The sequence below is a fragment of the Mesocricetus auratus genome, unplaced genomic scaffold (genome assembly GCF_017639785.1).
Source record: "Mesocricetus auratus isolate SY011 unplaced genomic scaffold, BCM_Maur_2.0 Super-Scaffold_100007, whole genome shotgun sequence".
NCBI classification, from domain to species: Eukaryota; Metazoa; Chordata; class Mammalia; order Rodentia; family Cricetidae; genus Mesocricetus; species Mesocricetus auratus.
This window is the reverse complement of record NW_024429191.1, coordinates 78,989,548-79,008,038: the sequence shown is the minus strand read 5'-3', so window position 1 is coordinate 79,008,038 and position 18,491 is coordinate 78,989,548. Positions and strand designations below refer to the sequence as shown.

Genomic DNA, 18,491 nt, shown 5'->3' with positions numbered 1-18,491 from the left:
CCCCCTCGCGTCTACTTTAGCGCATATTGTGAATTAGACACACGAATACTTTGCGTTGGAGGAACAAATGAACGAGGATGAGGACAAGTAATTTCCCGCCTATAGGGTCTAGGGCAACCCTTTCCCTGGTCATAGAGGGTAAATGTATTCCTGATCCGTGTATTTCTGGAGACCCCCGAGAGGCGAAGGGGTGCAGTAAATGCTCCCAGAGTCCCTCTGGAGCGCAGATCATTACCCTACCTTACCCCTACCATATAAGGAGAGGCAGCTGCCAGGGGCGTCCCTAGGATCTAAAGATAGAGGCCCTTGTCTGGGACTCCAAAAGCCACAGGGCAGCTGGAGCCACCATGGAACGGTGAGTTTTCACCATCGTACAAATCCTACTCCCTTGTCCTCCCCGCAGAGTCCCTACCCAACATGTTGTAGAAGCTGCTGATTCTGCCCAGATCCATCGGAGCCCCCCAGGTCTCTGTGACTGCGGGGTGGGAGGGGCGGGGTGAACTGAATGAACCTCCTTGCCTCCCTCGTCTTTCCGGACTCATTCTTACGCTCCCACCCACTCCACTCCACTCCCCTCCGTCTGGTTCAGTGGCAGGCACCACATTCGACTGCATTGTCCCCTCCCTCTGCCCCTCCTTATTGCCTTCAGTCTTGCGCACCCCTACCGAGCCCCACCTCCGCCCTCTTCAGGCAGCATGCCCGGACCCTGTGGTACGACAGACCCAAATATGTTTTCATGGAGTTTTGTGTTGAGGACAGCACCGACGTGAGTGTGCTCATTGAGGATCACCGCATTGTGTTCAGGTAGTGGCCTTCCCCTCTGGAAGGGCCTGGTGTCTCAAGAATTGTCCCCTAACTCTTCCTATACTTACTGTTGCTTTAGCTGCAGGAATGGCGATGGAGTGGAACTGTACAACGAGATTGAGTTCTATGCCAAGGTGAACTCCAAGGTGAGGGCAGGGTAAGGGTAGTCAGGTCCGGAAGGCTGGCGAGCAAGGAAACTGGGGATTTATCCTAAAACCGCGTCTAAGACTGAAGCTGTCTATCTGACAGGACTCCCAGGATAAGCGCTCTGGTCGCTCTATTACTTGCTTTGTGAGGAAATGGAAGGAGAAGGTGGCTTGGCCACGGCTCACCAAGGAAGATATCAAGGTGAGTATGTGGGAAGGAGTCTACCCTGTGCCCTGCGCTCTATCTGTGCACTCTCTCTGGGTACCCAGGCACCAGAATTGATCTGGATTTGGGTTTGCCTTCCTTCAAGTCAGTATTCAGTGAGTCACCTGGGTCCTAAATAGTCTGAGATTTATATATTTCCACCTAGTTTGGACTGCATCCACCAGGGTTCATTGGGGGAAGTGATTTTTGTTGTTGTTGTTGTTTGCTTTTTTTTGTTCGTGTTTTTTGTTGTTGTTTTTGAGACAGGCTCAGGCTGGCCTTGAACTTGCCATGCTTCTGTCTCAGAATCCCAAATGTTGACTTTACAGGTATGGACTTCTATGCCTGACTTTGTTGGGAGTTTGCTGCATATTTTCTGTCCCGTCTCTAATTGATCCATTCCACTGTTCCAAGTGTGGTCATGCATTGACTTTGTCACTGTCACACTTGGGAATCTTTGAAAGCCTCATCTCATCTAAAAGCTGAAAGTTGGCCACCTACTGGCTGAATCTGACTTTTACACTTATTTTAGTAGTTTCACAGTTAAAAAAGGTTATTTTCAGTCTGGTGGTGGCAATGCACATCTTTACTCCCAGCACTGGAGGATCTTTGTGAATTCGAGGTCAGCCTGGTCTACAGAGTGAATTCCAGGACAGTCAGAGCTACATAGAGAAACAACAACAACAAAAATATTTTGAGGGTCTGGATAGGTGGCTTAGTGGTTAAGAGCACTGGTTGCTCTTACAGAGAACCTGAGTTCAATTTGCAGCTCCTACATGGTGCCTCACAACCACCTGTAACTCCAGTTCCAGGGGGACCAACACCTCCCTCTGACTGCCATGGGCATGTGGTATACATACATGCAAACATACATACATGCAAACAAAACATTCATATATATAAAATAAAACAAATACATCTTAAAAATATTTTGACTGCCCAGCACCTTGGGAGGCAGAGGCAGGCAGATCTCTGTGAGTTCGAGGCCAGCCTGGTCTACAAAGTGAGTTCCAGGACAGCCTCCAAAGCCACAGAGAAACCCTGTCTCGAAAAACAAACAAAACAAAACAAAACAAAATGTACATTATGGATGCCGGTGGGATGGCTCAGCAGGTAAAGGTTCCTGCTACCAAGTCTGATGATCCGAGTTCAAGGCCCAGATCCCACAGGGTGGGAGCAAAGAACCAACCCCCACAAGTGTGACATCCATTTGTGTGTAGTTACATGCCCCCTCCTCACACATAAATACATAAATGTGATTTTAACATTTTTATTGTAAATCATGGGACTGAAAAGATGGTTCACTTTTTAAGTTATTTGTCCAGAGGACCCAGGTTCAATTTCCAGCTCATGGTAGCTCAGAATAGAATTGTTTGCATCTCTAGTTCCAGAGAGTCGATGCCCTCTTCTAGCCTTCATGGGCACCAGGCAGGAACTTGGTATACAGACAGAGGCAGACAAAATATTGCTAAGTGTGGTGGCACATACCTTTAATCCCTATGTGAGGAAGAGGCCTAGACAGGTGGATCTCTGTGAGTTTGAGGTCATCCTGGTTTACAAACACAAACGAACAAAACAACACCCCTGATCTTTTTTTTTTAAAGATTTATTTATTTATTACATATGCAGTGTTCTGCCAGAAGAGGGCACCAGATTGAATTGTACCATGTCAGTGCTCTTAACCTCTGAGCCACCTCTCCAGCCCCCACCCCCAATCTTTTAAATGAATATGTATAAATATTTAATTTTCTTTTGTTTTGAGTCAGGGTCTCATATAACTTCATCTTGCTCTATAGCTGAGGATGACCTTGAACCCCTGGTTCTCTAGTCTTCACCTAAAAATGCTATCATGATAGGCTGCAGCATTATACCTGGCTCTAAATGTGGGCACTTTGGGATATGGTCCTAGCCATTTGCAGTCAGATTTTTCTTCGAGGCACTAACTCACAAATAACTGCATGGAGACTTATTATTAATTATGAAAGCTCAGCCTTAGTTTAGGTTTGTTCCACTAGCTCCTTTTTTTTTTTTTCTTCTTTTTTTCTTTTTTTTTCCAGACAGGGTTTCTCTCTGTGGTTTTGGAGGCTGTCCTGGAACTAGCTCTTGTAGACCAGGCTGGCCTCGAACTCACAGAGACTCACCTGCCTCTGCCTCCCGAGTGCTGGAATCAAAGGCGTGTGCCGCCACCGGCCGGCCCCACTAGCTCTTATAACTTAAATTAACCCGTTTGTTTTAACCTATGTTCTGTCACATGGCTCATTACCCTCATCTGTCTGTATTGCCCAAGCTCTTACTCCACAGCTGGCTGTTGACTCCACCTTCTTCCCAGAGGTCTCTCTCCGCTCTGAAGTCTCCCGCCTCGTTATTGGCCTTTCAGCCTTTTATTACGCCAGTCACAACGATACATTTCCACATGGCGTACAAAAGTCCCACAACAAAGGGTTGCCTCTGACTCTAGGGAGTGCTGCTTGTCGGTCTTGCTTGGTTGAGTCCTAGGATGCTTTAAGTTCCCTGTCCGTCAGCCCTTGGAGGACAGAGCTCTGTGCTTCTTCAGACCTTGCTGTTCTTGGCATTGTGTTTAGCACTGAGTACATGCTGGTGAACACTTGTGGATGCAGCTTGGAAGGCAGGTTGACCCAAAGGGGTGCATGTGGGAACCCTGTACCACACTGACCTCTCCCTCTGAGACCTCCCGCTATGCACCAGCCCCTTCTCTTCCCTGTAGTCTTGCTTCTGTCCTTCCTGCCTGTGACACCCGCGCTTCCTCTTGCAGCCCGTGTGGCTCTCTGTGGACTTTGACAACTGGAGAGACTGGGAAGGAGACGAGGAGGTGGAACTGACCCAGGTGGAGCATTATGCAGAGGTATGAGACACAGCACCCCGCCCATCTCTGTCACTCCGCATCTGTCGGCGCACACACATCTAGGGAATCATCAAGGCCAGGCGGGGTACTGAAACCCCCTAAGCAGGCCACTCACTAGTGCTGATATGCAGCATATGTTATTCTTTATTTAGCAGAAATGAAATCAGTGTTAGTGAAATTCAAAGGAGAAAAATTAAAGATTCATTATTTTGTTTATTTTTGAAACAGGGTCTTAACTATACAGCTCTGCGTGGTTTGGAACTTGCTACATAGACCAGGCTGGCCTGAAACTCACAGATATCCACTTGCCTCTGCATTCCTAGTACTGGGATTAGAGCTGTGTTCCACGGAGCCCACTGTTGTTATTTTTATTTTGTGTATGCCTGTGTGTTGGATCACTTGCAGCTGGAGTTACAGGTGGTTGTGAATTGTCTGATAGGAACAAAATTTGAATCCTCTAGAAGAGAAGGCAGTACTCTTAGCTGCTGAGCCATCTTTAAAAAAAAAGACAGTACATTTTATTTATTTATTTGGGAGGGACAGATGCACACATGTCACAGAACCCATGTGGAGACCAGAAGACAACTTGTAGGTGTCTGTTCTGTATTTCTAACCTGTGGGTCCCAGGGATTGAACCCTGTAATCAGGCTTGGCAGTAGGTGCCTATTCATACTGAGCCATCCTGGCAGACCATATTAGTAAATTTTCACACAGCTTCACTTACTGATTTCGAGCAGTGCCTGCATCCTATAAAATGTTTTAGGTTGTGAGCCTAGCCTTTAAAGGTATCTCTCCAGCCCAAATTGTGTTAAAATACGTAACAAACCTCTTCCAAGCACTTTATAATTCTCTCTCTCTCTCTCTCTCTCTCTCTCTCTCTCTCTCTCTCTGTCTCTCTCTCTCTGTCTGTGTGTGCGTGCGCGTGCGCTGGGATTGAAAAAGTGCACCACCACCACCAGCAGGCTATAATTCTTGTTCTCTTCTATGATTCTTGGTGTTTTTCTTTCTTTTTCTAAACTAGAAAAAGTCATGGGAATCTAATACTAACCAGTATAAAATTCATGTTATAAATCACTGCTTCCTGGAATCCAGTTGCAGAGAGGGAGGAGTGATGAGCAAAGGGGGCAAGACCAAGGAAACAGCTGACCTGAACAAGGGGGAGCTCATGGACAGAAACCAGCATAGGACAGAACCAGGCCCCCTGAACATGGGTGTCAGTTAGGAGACCTGGGCAGTCTATGAGGCCTCGGGTAATGGAACAGTATTTATACCTAGTGCACAGCACAAGCTCCTCTGCCTCCTGAGTGCTGGGATTAAAGGTGTGCACCACCACTGCCTCACTTCTCTCTGATTTTGTTTTGTTTTTTGAGACAGGGTTTCTTTTTTTCTTTTTGTTTTGTTTTTTGTTTTTGTTTTTTTCAATACAGGATTTCTCTGAATTGTTTTGGAGGCTGTCCTGGAACTCACTCTATAGACCAGGCTGGCCTCAAACTCACAGATATCTGCCTGCCTCTACCTCCGGAGAGCTGGGATTAAAGGCATTTGCCACCAATGCCCAGAAAGACAGGATTTCTGTGTGTAACTGTCCCGGCTGTCCTGGAACTCTTGGAGATCATGTTGGTTCCGGATTCACTGAGATCTGCCTGTCCCTGCCTCCAAAGTGCTATGATTAAAAGTGTTAGATACCACCACCCAGCTGGGTCTCCTTGTGTAGCTGAAGTTGATCTTGAACTTTTGATCCTCCTGCCTCAGCCTGTGAGTGCTAGGGTTATAGGCCTGTAATACCATACCCACTTTAAATTAGTTTTTTTTTTAAGTTCTTTTCGTCTTGGTTTGTTTGGTGTTTTGATTTTTAGCTTATCATGTGTATGTATATGTGCCTGAGTGAGTTTAAGTGTCCCATGTGGATGCAGGTGCCCAAGGAGGTCAGAGAGCAGTAACTGCCTGATGTGGGTTCTGGGAACTGAGCTTGGTTTCATTGCAAGAGCAGAAAGTGCTCTTAACCACTGAACCATCTCTCGAGGCCCAGCCCCTTTGATACAAGGTCTTGTGTCACACAGACTGGCCTTGAGAACTTCCTATGTAGTGAACTGAGGCTGGCCTTGAACTCCCGATCTTCCTGCCTTCATTTGTTAAGTTCTAGTATTGTAAGCAAGTCCCAACACATCTTGCCTGAGATTAACTGTTGTAAGCCACATTCGGTATCAAACTCAATCCTTTTCAAGAGTAGGAAGTGCTCTTAACTATTGAATTATATCTTTAGTCCCCCTGAAATTAACTTTTAAAAAAATTTACTTATTTATTTATTGTGAATATAGTGTTGGTATCATATCTCATTACACCATGAGGTTGCTGGGAATTGAACTGAGGACCCCTGGAAGAGCAGCCAGTGCTCTTAACTTAACCTCTGAGTCATCTCTCCAGCTCCCAGAAATTAACTTTTAAGAAAGGGAATCATGTAAAAAAAAAAAGTTTCAATTGGCTTCTCTCCAGTCAATGGCTGGGTCTGGGGCCATTCTCCTGTCTCTACTAATATCCAGACTTCCTTTCCTCCCCCCCCCCCCCCCCCATCTCTTGTGACTGTTTCTCTCTTCCCGGTAGCTTTTGAACAAGGTCAGCACTAAGAGACCTCCCCCTGCCATGGATGATCTGGATGTAAGTACCGCCATCCCTAAATCCTCCAGCCTTTACAGATAGCACATCAGAGCTGGAAACAGCTGAGTGGAAGAGTGCCTTCCCATCATGCATGGGTCCATCCTCCAAAGAGGAAAGGGAGAACAAAGCCACAGACATGTAGGAATGTGCATTCCACTCTCTAGCACACAGCAGTTCTCCTCGGGTTAACCACGTCTGAATCTGACGCACGAGGTTGAGCGTTCTTCAAGTCTCCCCTTCCTCCTCCCCATCCTAGAACAAACCTGGCCCTGATGAGTGTCTTTGCCACCTGAAGGAGCAACAACACCACTTGAAATTCCTGGTGGTCAGCCGGGCGGTGGTGGCGCACACCTTTAATCCCAGCACTCGGGAGGCAGAGGCAGGCGGATCTCTGTGAGTTCGAGGCCAGCCTGGTCTACAGAGCGAGTTCCAGGACAGCCTCCAAAAAAACAATACAGAGAAACCCTGTCTCGAAAAACCAAAAAAAAAAAAAAAAAAAGAAAGAAAGAAAGAAAGAAATTCCTGGTGGTTCAGTTCATTACCCACAATTAGACTCCTCTGGTCTTAGCTTCCTAAGATATGCGACTTGGGATTTTAGCTGAGTAGGGTTGGGGGATGGAATGGATGAGCAGCATCATTGAAGGTCACCATAGAAACAGGTGCTTTGTCTTCTCTTTTCAGGATGAGTCTGACAATGAGGATGCAGTAACTAATTAGCTTTCTGTGACAGCAGAGCTGGGGAGGAGGCTTTCGCTACCTTCTGTCCTGCTGAAAAGCTTGATGGCGATTCATCGACTATTTTGTTATGCATAGGACCCACTGAGACCACTGACCTTTTCCAGAAGCTTGCTTGCTTTATTTATTTCCGGTTGCCCTCAAATTCAGAGATCCACCTGCCTCTGCCTCCGGAATGTGTGTGCCACCTCTGCCCAGCCAGAAGCTCTTTTTTTTTTTTTTTTTTTTTCGAGACAGGATTTCTCTGTATTGTTTTGGAAGCTGTCCTGGAACTCGCTCTGTAGACCAAGCTGGCCTCGAACTCACAGAGATCCGCCTGCCTCTGCCTCCGGAATGCTGGGATTAAAGGCGTGAGCCACCAATGCCCGGCCTGGATGTTGGTTTTAAATAAAATATTAACATACATGCCTTGCCTGTTTCTGTCCAACCCCTGTTATTTCCACCTCCGAAGTCCAAATTACAAGGTCCCAAAAGCTAGTAGAAGAAAATTCAGATCGAATTTTGTGGTCTTTCAGTTTTAAAACTGTGACTAAACAACAGAGGACACCTGCAGTTAACAGTTTCAGCAAATTTGGCTAAACCCTGCCCCTTCCTTTACCTTTTCCCGTTTGCGCAGAAACGCCTAAGAAAGTTTGTCCCAGGCCGCTCTCCGTACTCCTGCCCCGCATTTCTGCCCTCGAGAGTTTCCAGGGCCTTGGAGACCGCAATGGCGTTCCTGTGTCAGCGCGATAGCTACGCCCGGGAGGTGCGGCCTGGTGGGCGAGGGCTCTGAGACCACTGGTGCCACCGGGAGGGAGGGAGAGGGCAGGCTGCAATCCTGGCATGAGAAGGCTCACACTCGCCTCCCTCTCTTTGCCCAGTTCACCACCACCGTGGTTTCCTGCAGCCCGGCCGAGCTGCAGACGGACGCGAGCGGCGGCAAAAAAGAAGTGCTGAGCGGTTTCCAAGTGGTTCTGGAAGATACGCTGCTTTTCCCCGAGGGCGGGGGCCAGGTACCAGGAGCAGCCTCAGCCTGACCCCCTCCCAGGGGCCCCCACATTCCTATTAGCTCCCGCAGAAAGTGCGTTCGCCCTTTCTTAGCCTCAATAAAGCAGACGGATGTCAGTTCACAGCATTCATTCAGCAAATGCTTATGTAGTTATGACACACGCGGTGTGTCACATTCCAGGCGCTGAAGATAAAGGGTGAACAAGACAGTGCCTCTAAATACATGGAATGCTTATTGCAGACAGTTCTGTATGCCAGGTAGAAGTAATAATAATGTCGCTAGAAATAAAGCTGGGTAAGGGAAAGAGCGGTGGTAGACTACTTGGTACAGATGTGAGCCACCGTAGCTGTTTAGTGGTTCTCGGGCAAGAGAACGATTTCAGGCAGACAGAATAACTGCGCACAGGCCCTGAGGTGGTAATTAACAAGCAGTGGTTTGCAGGGACTGAGAAAGATTCTGGGAGAGTTCAGAAGTGGAGCATGGCCTTAAGAGCCTGGTGGAGAGCCTGGCTACAGTATACAAAAAGGAGATAGTGATACCATAAGCGGGCGTCGTAAGAGCTAGTCAGGTTGGTAGGTTAAGCAGGGGCAGTGAAGCGTGACAGACTCAGCTAAATCTAACTGTAAATAAAGTAATGCGGCAGTGCTAGGGCTTGTGGTGCGTGTTGAGAACAGGTGGGAAGTGATTGAGACCAGTTCAGAGGGCCTTGGAGAGAGTATAACGTATGTAGACTCCAGGAAACAAGTGAGCCGTGGTCGATCTGAAGCAAAGTGGTGGCCCAAGAGAATTCAGTAGACCCAGTTCTTTGTAATCACATGGAGATGTCCTGAGCCGCTAAAGAAAAATCCTTGATCCTCAGGCGTCCATAGAGCTGCCTCCTCCTCCTCTCCCTCCTCCTCCTCTTCCTCCTCTTTTATTTTTGTTTGTTTGTTTGCTTGTTTCTCGGGACAGGGTTTCCCTGTGTAGCTTTGGAGGTTGTCCTAGAACCTGGAACTCTCACTGTAGACCAGGCTGGCCACGGACTCACAGAGATCCTCCCTGCCTCTGCCTCCCAAGTGCTGGGACTAAAGGCATGCGCCACCAATGCCTGGCCATTATTTTCAAAACTATATTCATTTTATTTTTATTTATATGTGTGTGTTTGTGGGTGTGTGTGTCAGAGGACTTGTGGGAGTCGGTTATCTCCTCCCACTCAGGTCCCAGGGACCAAACTCAGGTTTTCAGACTTGGTAGCAAGTGTCTTTAACCACCTTATCAGCCCTGAAGCTTTCATGTTGCACCACTTCCTTCAGTCCTCCCAGATCCCTCACTACTATTGGGTCTCTTTAGATTTAGTTTCTGTGGCGTGATCTATGTCTTATTTCCATTGAGTTATTTGGTTGGCGCAATGCCTCCTAAGCAGCTGGCATTAGATACTTTTCTTTTTTTTTTAATTTAAATTAGAAACAAGGTTGCTTCACATGTCAATTCCAGGTCCCTCTCCCTTTCCCTCCCCTCCTCCTGTGCCCTCCCACCAACCCCCCAATATCCCCTCATTTCCCCAGGGAGGGTGAGGCTCTCCATGGGGGTGTCCATAGTCTGTCATTTCATCCAGGGCAGGACCTAGACCCTCCCCCAAGAGTCCAGGGTGAGAGTGCATTTCTCATTGTTGGATGGGATCCCAAAGTCCATTTGTATACCCGGGATAAATACTTACCTACTACCCAAGGCTCAATAGATTACTTAGGCCTCCTCACCGATACCCACATTCAGGGGGTCTTGATCAGTCCCATGCTGGATTCCCAGGCATCAGTCTGGGATTCAAGAGCTAACCCATGTCAGGTCAGCTGTTTCTGGGGGTTAAACCAGCTCAGTCTTAACCCCTTTGGCCATCAGTCCTCCCTCTCTGTCACTGGATTTCTTGAGTTCAGCTCAGTGCTTATCTGTGGGAGTCTGCCTCTGTTTCCATCAGCTACTGAATGAAGGTTCTGTTTCCCAGACTCTCTGGCCATGGGATTGTAGGCTGGCACTCCCCAGACCTATGTCTAAAATCCACATATGAGAGAGTACATGCCATGTTTCTCTTTTTGTGACTGGGTTACCTCACTCAGGATGGTTTCTTCTAGTGCCATCCATTTGCTTGCAAATTTCAGAATTCCATTGTTTTTTCTGCTGAATAATACTCCATTGTGTAAATGTACCACAATTTCTCTATTCACTCTTCGGTTGAGGGGCATCTAGGTTGTTGATACTTTTCTAAATGATGAGTATTCTTGCATCTAATTCTGGCATCAGTGCTGGGGCTGAGTGGTTTAAAGGCAGGAACTCTCAGGTCACGTTAGAGGCTATTAAAGATACTCTCCGGGGACAACAATGAGGATTAAGGATCTGTGGGTTTTACTAGGATCTTTCGATACTGTACTTTTTTGTTTTAGTTCTGCTATTCTGCCCTAAAGAACAACACATATAGGTGTTCAAAAAGAGGACAGGAAACCGTGTCATAGAACAGAGTAGTGGGCCACCTTGACATCGTCTCCTGTTCCCCAGGAAGCTCAGTGTCTGGTTCTGCCTCTCTGAGTGCTCCCCCCTTAGAGTGTCTTTGCATCTTGGTAGGGTGAGACCTCCCCTAGTGTTGATTGCCCTCCTCCTCCCCCAGCCTGATGACCGTGGAACCATCAATGACATCTCTGTGCTGAGAGTGACTCGTCGTGGGGCGCAGGCTGACCATTTCACCCAGACACCTCTGTCCCCCGGGAGCCAGGTCCAGGTCCGGGTGGACTGGGAGAGGAGGTTTGACCACATGCAGCAGCATTCAGGTGAGGCCACAGGGCGGGGCCATACGGGGAGATGGGCTGTGAACAGCGTGCAATAATGATGGGAGTGGGGTTTCCATTCTGTAGGGAGAGGGCCTTTTAGAAGGGATGGGGATACTCAGAGTCAGCTCTGATTCAGGCAGTGTGTGATAAGTGTGAAAACAACGTAAACATTAAAGTTCTAAGAACTATTGGCCTTTTTTCTCCTTTTTTTTTTTTTGACTTTTTTTTTTTTTTTTTTTTTTTTGGTTTTTCAAGACAGGGTTTCTCTGTGGCTTTGGAGGCCATCCTGGAACTCACTTTGTAGACCAGGCTGACGTCGAACTCACAGAGATCCGCCTGCCTCTGCCTCCCGAGCGCTGGGATTAAAGGTGTGCCACCACTGCCCAGTTTTTTCTCTGTTTAAAATTATATATATATAATTGTGCTGGAGATTGAACCCAGGACCCTGCTTGTGCATAGCACTGTCACAGAGCTATGTCCTGAGCCTCAGAACAGTCCTTCAAAAAAGGAAAATCAGATCATCTCACTGGCTTGCTCTTAGAAATCTTCCTGTAGTTCTGTGTAGAAAGCCATTCTCCTTACCAGGGCCTCCAGTCCTAGTGGCACTGCTCAGGTATGTGCTCCAGCCTCATGGGGGCCTCGCCATAGCCCACTGCCTGCACCCCCACTGCACCCATCTTTTTGAACATGTCACTGGCTTACAGCCCCGGCCTTGCCCACCTGACATCACTATCTAGCACGAGGAAAACATGAGCTCTTACAGTTGGGGTTTCTCCACTGTGCTGTAATTCTGTATATAAGGCTGCTCACTCCTCATGGCAGACACACAGGCAGACACCCAGACACAGCGCATACACACACGCATTCTCTTGTCAGTAAAGACGGCAGATGCATTCTCTTAGCACAAGTGGTTGGATGTTGTGTCTTTTCATTTCCCGATATCTCAGACTTGTTCATGGCGTGGACGCCACAACTGGCACAGATCTTGCCTTACGTTCCTGGTTAGTTCTTCCTCGTCCTCTTTTTCTCGTCATCTTTCCTCTCATCAGTCAGGAGTGCAGCTGCATCTCTGACATCCAGTCTGGCATTCTGCTTGTGGTAGATGTTTAGTAAGCATTTGTCAGTCACCTTGGAGGAGCTACTATGCCTTGGCCAATTGGGAAATAGCATTGTGAAGCTGCCAGCGGAATTCTCATGGTGATCTCTCTCTCTCTCTCTCTCTCTCTCTCTCTCTCTCTCTCTCTCTCTCTCTCTCTCTCTCTCTCTCTCTCTCTCTCTCTCTCCCCCTCCTTTTCAATGTTAGAAATTGACTTAGGGCCTTACACTTGCTAGACAAGCGCTCTGCCACTGAGCTAGACCCCCAGCCCCTGTGATGTGTCTCGGTAAAGTATCTAAAATGCCTGGCAGGCCTTCAGTGAGAATTTCTGAGATTATGGTGTCGTGGGGACGTGTGATCGGGCTTCTCAGTTTGCTCCTGTCTCCTGTTCTTGCTTAGGGCAACATCTCATCACCGCCGTAGCTGACCATCTCTTTGGGTTGAAGACAACGTCGTGGTGAGTAGAGGGCACACCTAGGTCCTCTGACCCCACTTCCGTCCCCAGTGACGGGTTAGGATAGGAAGTGACGGGCAATGTTTGCAGTTGCTTTTCTTTCCTTCTTGAAGACTGGGTTGTGGGAAGACCTTATCTTTTGTTTTATTTTTTTTTTCTTTGTTTGTTTTTTCCAGCCAGGGTTTCTTCTCTGTGTAGCTTTGGAGACTCTCCTGGCACTCGCTTTGTAAACCAGGCTGGCCTCGAACTCACAGAGATCCGCCTGCCTCTGCCTCCCAAGTGCTGGGATTAAAGGTGTGCACCACCAACACCTGGCTAAGACCTTGTATTTCTTAGGAGAAACTTCAGATGAGAGCAGGGGTGGCTGGAGAGATGGCTCACAGGTTAAGAGCACTGATGCTCTTCCAGGGGTCCTGAGTTCAATTCCCAGGAATCACATGGAATCATAATGAGATCTGGTGTCCTCTTTTGACCTGTAGGCAAACATGCAGACAGAACACTGTATACATAATAAATAAATAAATCTTTAAAAAAAAGATGAGAGCAGGGACATCTGCCTTGGCTTGCTGAAGAACATAGAGTTTAGATTCCAGAGCTAAAGTATGATTCTGCCACTGCATGCCTTTGGTCATGTATCTTATGGTGCTGCATTTGTAAAATGGCAATGGCATTCCCTACTGAGGAGATTTTCTTGTTTTTTGGTGTGGATTCAATAGTTATTTATATGGATTTTGTTTCTTTTTCTTTTCTTTCTTTCTTTCTTTCTTTTTTTTTTTTTTTTTTTTTGAGGCAGGGTTTCTCTGTGTAGCTTTGGAGGCTGTCCTGGAACTCGCTCTTGTAGAGCAGGCTGGCCTTGGACTCACATAGATCCACCTGCCTCTGCCTCCTGAGTGCTGGGATTTTGTTTCTTTTTTAAGATAGTCTTTCTATCTAACCCAGACTGTAGTTTGAGTTTGGTCTGGAATTCACCAAAGTTAGCCTCCTGAGTATGGGGTTATAGGCACGGCCCTGCCTCTGCTGTTATTGGTGTATTGGAAGGCAACCTTAAAGTCCAGTCCTCCTTCCTCATCTCCCAAGTGCTAGGCTTATGGGAAAGAATCTCCTGGATCAGTGAGAACATTCCTCAAGAACTTTCAACATGCTGTGTCCCCCCTCCCCCGCTCTGTGCTGCTTTTTCGGCAGGGAGTTAGGGAGACTCCGGAGTGTGATTGAATTGGACAGCCCTTCTGTGACCTCGGAGCAGGTAGCTGCCATTGAACAAAGTGTCAATCAGAAAATCAGAGATCGACTGCCTGTGAGTGTGCGAGAACTGAGCCTGGATGACCCTGAGGTGGAGCAGGTGAGGAGACAGCCAGTTTCCAGAGTGGCTCTTCAAGGCTCCTCATCAATTTTCAGACAGTCCTGCTCCCTCCCCTCTGTTCCAGGTGAGGGGCCGGGGTCTGCCAGATGATCATGCTGGGCCCATTAGAGTTGTTACCATTGAGGGTGTTGATTCCAACATGTGCTGTGGGACCCATGTGAGCAATCTCAGCGACCTTCAGGTAAGTGTGGAAGGCTGTGGAGTGTGTGAGGACAGGTTATTGGGGAGCAGGGTTGGGAGTGGCAAGTGAGTCAAGGGTCAAGTCCTTGTTTCAGAGCTAAGGGGGGGGGTCTGATCTCTCTTGCCTTCATGTCCTAAGACCCACTGTGGTGTGTGTGTGTGTGTGTGTGTGTGTGTGTGTGTGTGTGTGTGTGTGTGTGTGTGTTACTCCCTTTGTGTAGGTCATTAAGATTCTGGGCACCGAGAAAGGGAAAAAGAACAAAAGCAACCTGATATTTGTGGCTGGGAACCGGGTCCTGAAGTGGATGGAACGAAGTCATGGGAGTGAAAAAGCCCTGACCACACTACTTAAGTATGCCCCGCCCCTCCCTGCTCCTTAGCCTTCCCGCCTGCAAGGTAGACAACAATCTACTCTGGACAGTAGCTCAGACCCACACAGAATGGTTCATTCCTCAGTATCCTCCCTCTCAGTCACTCAAGAGACCCTTTGAATGTTTCCATCTTGAGGAAGGCACCCAGCAAGGAGGGTTCATTGATGTACGCCGCCCCAATTCTGGAAGCACCTGGGAGTTGGCCAGCCTCCATTAACTACTGTCTGTCTTACAGATGTGGAGCGGAGGATCACGTGGAAGCAGTGAAAAAGCTCCAGAGTGCCACCAAGCTCCTGCAGAAGGTTACTCTGGGGACTGGAGAGGGCCTGGGCTCTGCCAGGGCTGGTGTGGGTGTGGATGATCGAGGGGGTTTGAGGGCCGCACAGGAGGAGGTAATGGTTTCTCTGTTATCTTACCCACCTGTCTGAGCTCTCACATCTGTTTCAGAACAACCTGAATCTCCTCAGAGACCTGGCTGTGCACACTGCGCACAGCCTCAGGAGCAGCCCAGACTGGGGCAGTGTGGTCACTCTACACAGGTGAGAAGTTAGGGACTGGAGGAAAGGCAAGGGTCTGAGGTGAGCCTGGGGCTCAGCCTCTCCAGAATGCAGCACACAGTGGGCTGCAATTTGCTGAGAGGGACCATAGGAGGTGTGTCCCTGGACTTGCTGGACCAGATATTAGCGTCTTCACTGTGACTATGTGGACTTACTAGCTCCTTCACTGGCCACCCTCACCATCTAGCAGATCTCCCAGCATCTTAGGATCCTTTGTTTGGGAATAGGCTGCTGAGACTGAGGGCGTCTTCTCTGTCCTGAGGGATCTGGGACTTTGTGTGCTCCACTGGGAAGCAATGAGGCCTGTCTGTTGCCTGTCTCAGGAGGAGGGGCCAGGCCTCCTGCAGTGTCACAGCACCCTTCATGCTGGGGCCCATCTGTGTCCTTTGTCCATAGGAAAGAGGGCGACTCTGAGTTCATGAATATCATCGCCAATGAGATTGGGTCAGAGGTAAGAAACCAAGAGTGTCGTCCTCCACTACGCAGAGGCCCTGGGAGGTATGACTGAGGGAGTTAGCTTAGCCAGAGTCCCTCAGGTTAACTCAGGAAGAGCTGAAAAGAAATTCATCCAGATTATTTTTCCTAGCACTTGCCACGATCCAAGTTCTGTTGTTTCGGGAGCTCAAAAGCTACAAGCTACCTAGAGTGTGTGCTGAGAGAACGTCGGGGTCCAAGACCCTTCGGAGGCCTCTGTCTCAGGCCTCACTTGCCTTTCTTCATCCTAATGGTCTAGCATAAGAGAGTGCCAGGGCTCTTGCCCTTATTTTAAACCCTTTATGGAATGCCTCCCTGGGGTTCAAGCCTCAGGCCTCTGATTGTCAGGAAGCTGTGTTCTAGCCTGAGAGACAGGTGTCAGTCAGCATGTATAATTTGGAGTGATAAATACTTGAGGGAACGAGAAGCTTCAGGGCCAGGCCACAAAGCCTGCTTAGAGATACTCAGGTAGCCAAGGAGCAGAGTGGCTAGCAGAAAGACAACACGGGCTGACAGGGTGTCCACAAAGATGGGAAAGGGTGGTGGCAGTGAGACCATGAAAGGTATCGCCTCCTGTTAGTGTTTACTTCCTGGTCGTTCTCATAAAGCTCGGAGGCCCAGCATGCCCGAGTGGATGGCTGCGACATCAGCCACCAGTGACAGCTCTGGTTTAGAGGAAGCTGCCTGTTCTTGACTGAGGAGAGTGAGGGGCTTGGGGGAGTTGACTCCATGTGTGCTCATCTCCGTGTGTCATCTCCTAGGAGACCCTCCTGTTCTTGACTGTGGGGGATGAGAAGGGTGCTGGGCTCTTCTTACTGGCAGGGCCAGCGGAGGCCGTGGAGACCCTGGGACCCAGGTAACGTGACGTGGGGAAGTTGTGCACTTGTAACACACCGATGCAGCCCTGGGCTAGTTAGCAGGGTGTCACATCTGTGACCTCCTGGGTTCACAGAGGTATGCGAGGCAGGATGAGCAACTGTGGTCTGACTGCAGCACTCCTAGTTTGACAGATTAGGGACCATGCATCATGCACTGAGGTCTCATCGTTAAAGCAGCAGAATGAGACTCAAACACAGGGATTTTGTTTGTTTTAAAGAAAATTTGATCCCTAGAGCTAGGTGTTATATGACAAATGTCTCCTCACCCCAGATTGGCATTCAACAACAGACCAAAGTAAGGACACCATCTAAGTCTGTCTTGATGAACAATTGGAATATGGGTGAGGGGTTATTTACAGGAGAAAAATGACTCAAAGACAGCTGTGTCACCAAAGCCCACCCCAGCATGGGTGACAGCTCACTGAGTTGCCTGCCTCGGCCTAATGAGTTCTGGGATTAAAGGTATGCACCACCATGCCTGGCTTATTTTCTTGTTTCAAGTTACCTTCAGAGGCATATGACTCCTGTTCTTTTGAGCATTAGAGTTTTCAGTTATTATTGCTTCTCTGGAATATGTGTTCCTTGGAAACATCAAAGGGAAATATAGTTATTTATAATGGAGATTCCTAACAGGCAGCCACATGTGGCCTGGAGTCTGGTTTGACTTGGCTTGTGCAATGTTCTTTCCTGTCTTTCTCCCTCCCTCCCTTTCTACTTCTCCCCCCTCCTTTTTTTTTTTTTTTTTTTTTTTTTTGGACAAGGTTTTGCCCTGCAGCCCTGGCTAGTTTCAAAATCCTGATCCTCCTATCTCTACCTCCCAAGTACATATCGATACGTGTATATTGATATATATATATCAATAATACATCCAAAACTTCTGTTTTTTTTTATAGTCTCCAAAGTTGGCCTCAAACTTACATCAGTCTCCTGCATCCTCAGCCTCTGGTTCTCCTTTCTCTAGATCCTTAGGTCTGCCCTTAGTCTTTGACTTTTCACAAACCATCTCCTAACTGTTTCTCCCTTCTCTAGGGTGGCTGAGGTCTTAGAAGGCAAAGGAGCAGGGAAGAAAGGCCGCTTCCAGGGCAAGGCCACCAAGATGAGCCGGCGAGCAGAGGCGCAGGCGCTTCTGCAGGACTATGCTAGCACGCAGAGTGCTGAGGAGTAGTGAGGGCCAGTATGCCCATCATGTGACCACAACAGTCTTTTGGACAATAAAATAGCGTGACTCAAAACGATTGTGTGCTGTCATTTTTGGTTATGTGCACAGTGCATTCCAGTGTGCTTATGTGATTAACCCCTATGGGAACAGTTCCTAACTTGACTCCTTGTAGGTATGGGTAACCTCCATGAGTGGACATTAAATTAACGAAATGTACTGATCTAGGCTCCACTGAAAGCTTCCTGCTGGTGTAGTTGCTTAGGGCTTAGCTTCATCCAAATCTCCTTGCTTTATATTGTCTTTGTCTTTTTTTTTTTTTTTGAGATAGTCTTTCAGAGTCACCCAGGCAGACCTCCTCACAATCCTAAACGCTGAGATTATGGGCATAGGCTACAGGCTTCAGACCTGGGTTTTGTGTGTGCACACGTGTATGGGGACAGCAGCATCTGTCCTCGAGGCACTCTCTACCTCTTACCATTTTCCTTGTTATTGCAAGAGCATCTCTACTGGCCTGGAACTCAACAAGTAGGCTATGCTGGTCAGTGAGTCCCCAGGATCCTCCTGTCTGCCTCCCAGAACAGGGATCACATGCACACACCACCATGCCTGCTGACTCTTTTTTTCTTTTTGAGACAGGGTTTGTGTGTAACCTTGCCTGTCCTAGAACTCACTGTGTAGACCAGGCTGGTATCACAGTCACAGAGATTCTTATCATGGGCTCTAGGGATCAAGTCAAGTCCTCTAGTCTGCAGGAAAACTGCTTTGTAAGCT

General features: G+C 48.1%; 1 protein-coding gene across 3 annotated transcripts; it reads left to right on the top strand.

Annotated features, from left to right (window-relative positions):
* Nucleotides 1–44: 44 nt before the first annotated feature.
* Nucleotides 45–17,793, top strand: LOC101826700 (alanyl-tRNA editing protein Aarsd1). 3 transcript variants are annotated; one of them, XM_013113478.3, is made up of 18 exons: nt 220–355; nt 691–804; nt 884–950; nt 1,054–1,152; nt 3,929–4,018; nt 6,620–6,673; nt 8,025–8,153; nt 8,269–8,400; nt 11,032–11,191; nt 12,687–12,744; nt 13,924–14,080; nt 14,166–14,282; nt 14,503–14,633; nt 14,888–14,954; nt 15,100–15,191; nt 15,606–15,660; nt 16,445–16,539; nt 17,591–17,793. In XM_013113478.3, exons 1-18 carry the CDS (start codon nt 348–350, stop codon nt 17,724–17,726), a joined length of 1,761 nt encoding a protein of 586 aa, XP_012968932.1. In that variant the 5' UTR covers nt 220–347; the 3' UTR covers nt 17,727–17,793. The 3 variants fall into 3 exon arrangements, with proteins under 3 accessions (XP_040605687.1, XP_040605686.1, XP_012968932.1); XM_040749752.1 differs by lacking the exons at nt 8,025–8,153; nt 8,269–8,400; nt 11,032–11,191; ... (7 more) ...; nt 16,445–16,539; nt 17,591–17,793 and adding an exon at nt 7,355–7,628 and having other exon boundaries at nt 50–355; nt 650–804; XM_040749753.1 differs by lacking the exons at nt 6,620–6,673; nt 8,025–8,153; nt 8,269–8,400; ... (8 more) ...; nt 16,445–16,539; nt 17,591–17,793 and adding an exon at nt 7,355–7,628 and having other exon boundaries at nt 45–355; nt 650–804.
* The last annotated feature ends 698 nt before the right edge of the window (nt 17,794–18,491 follow it).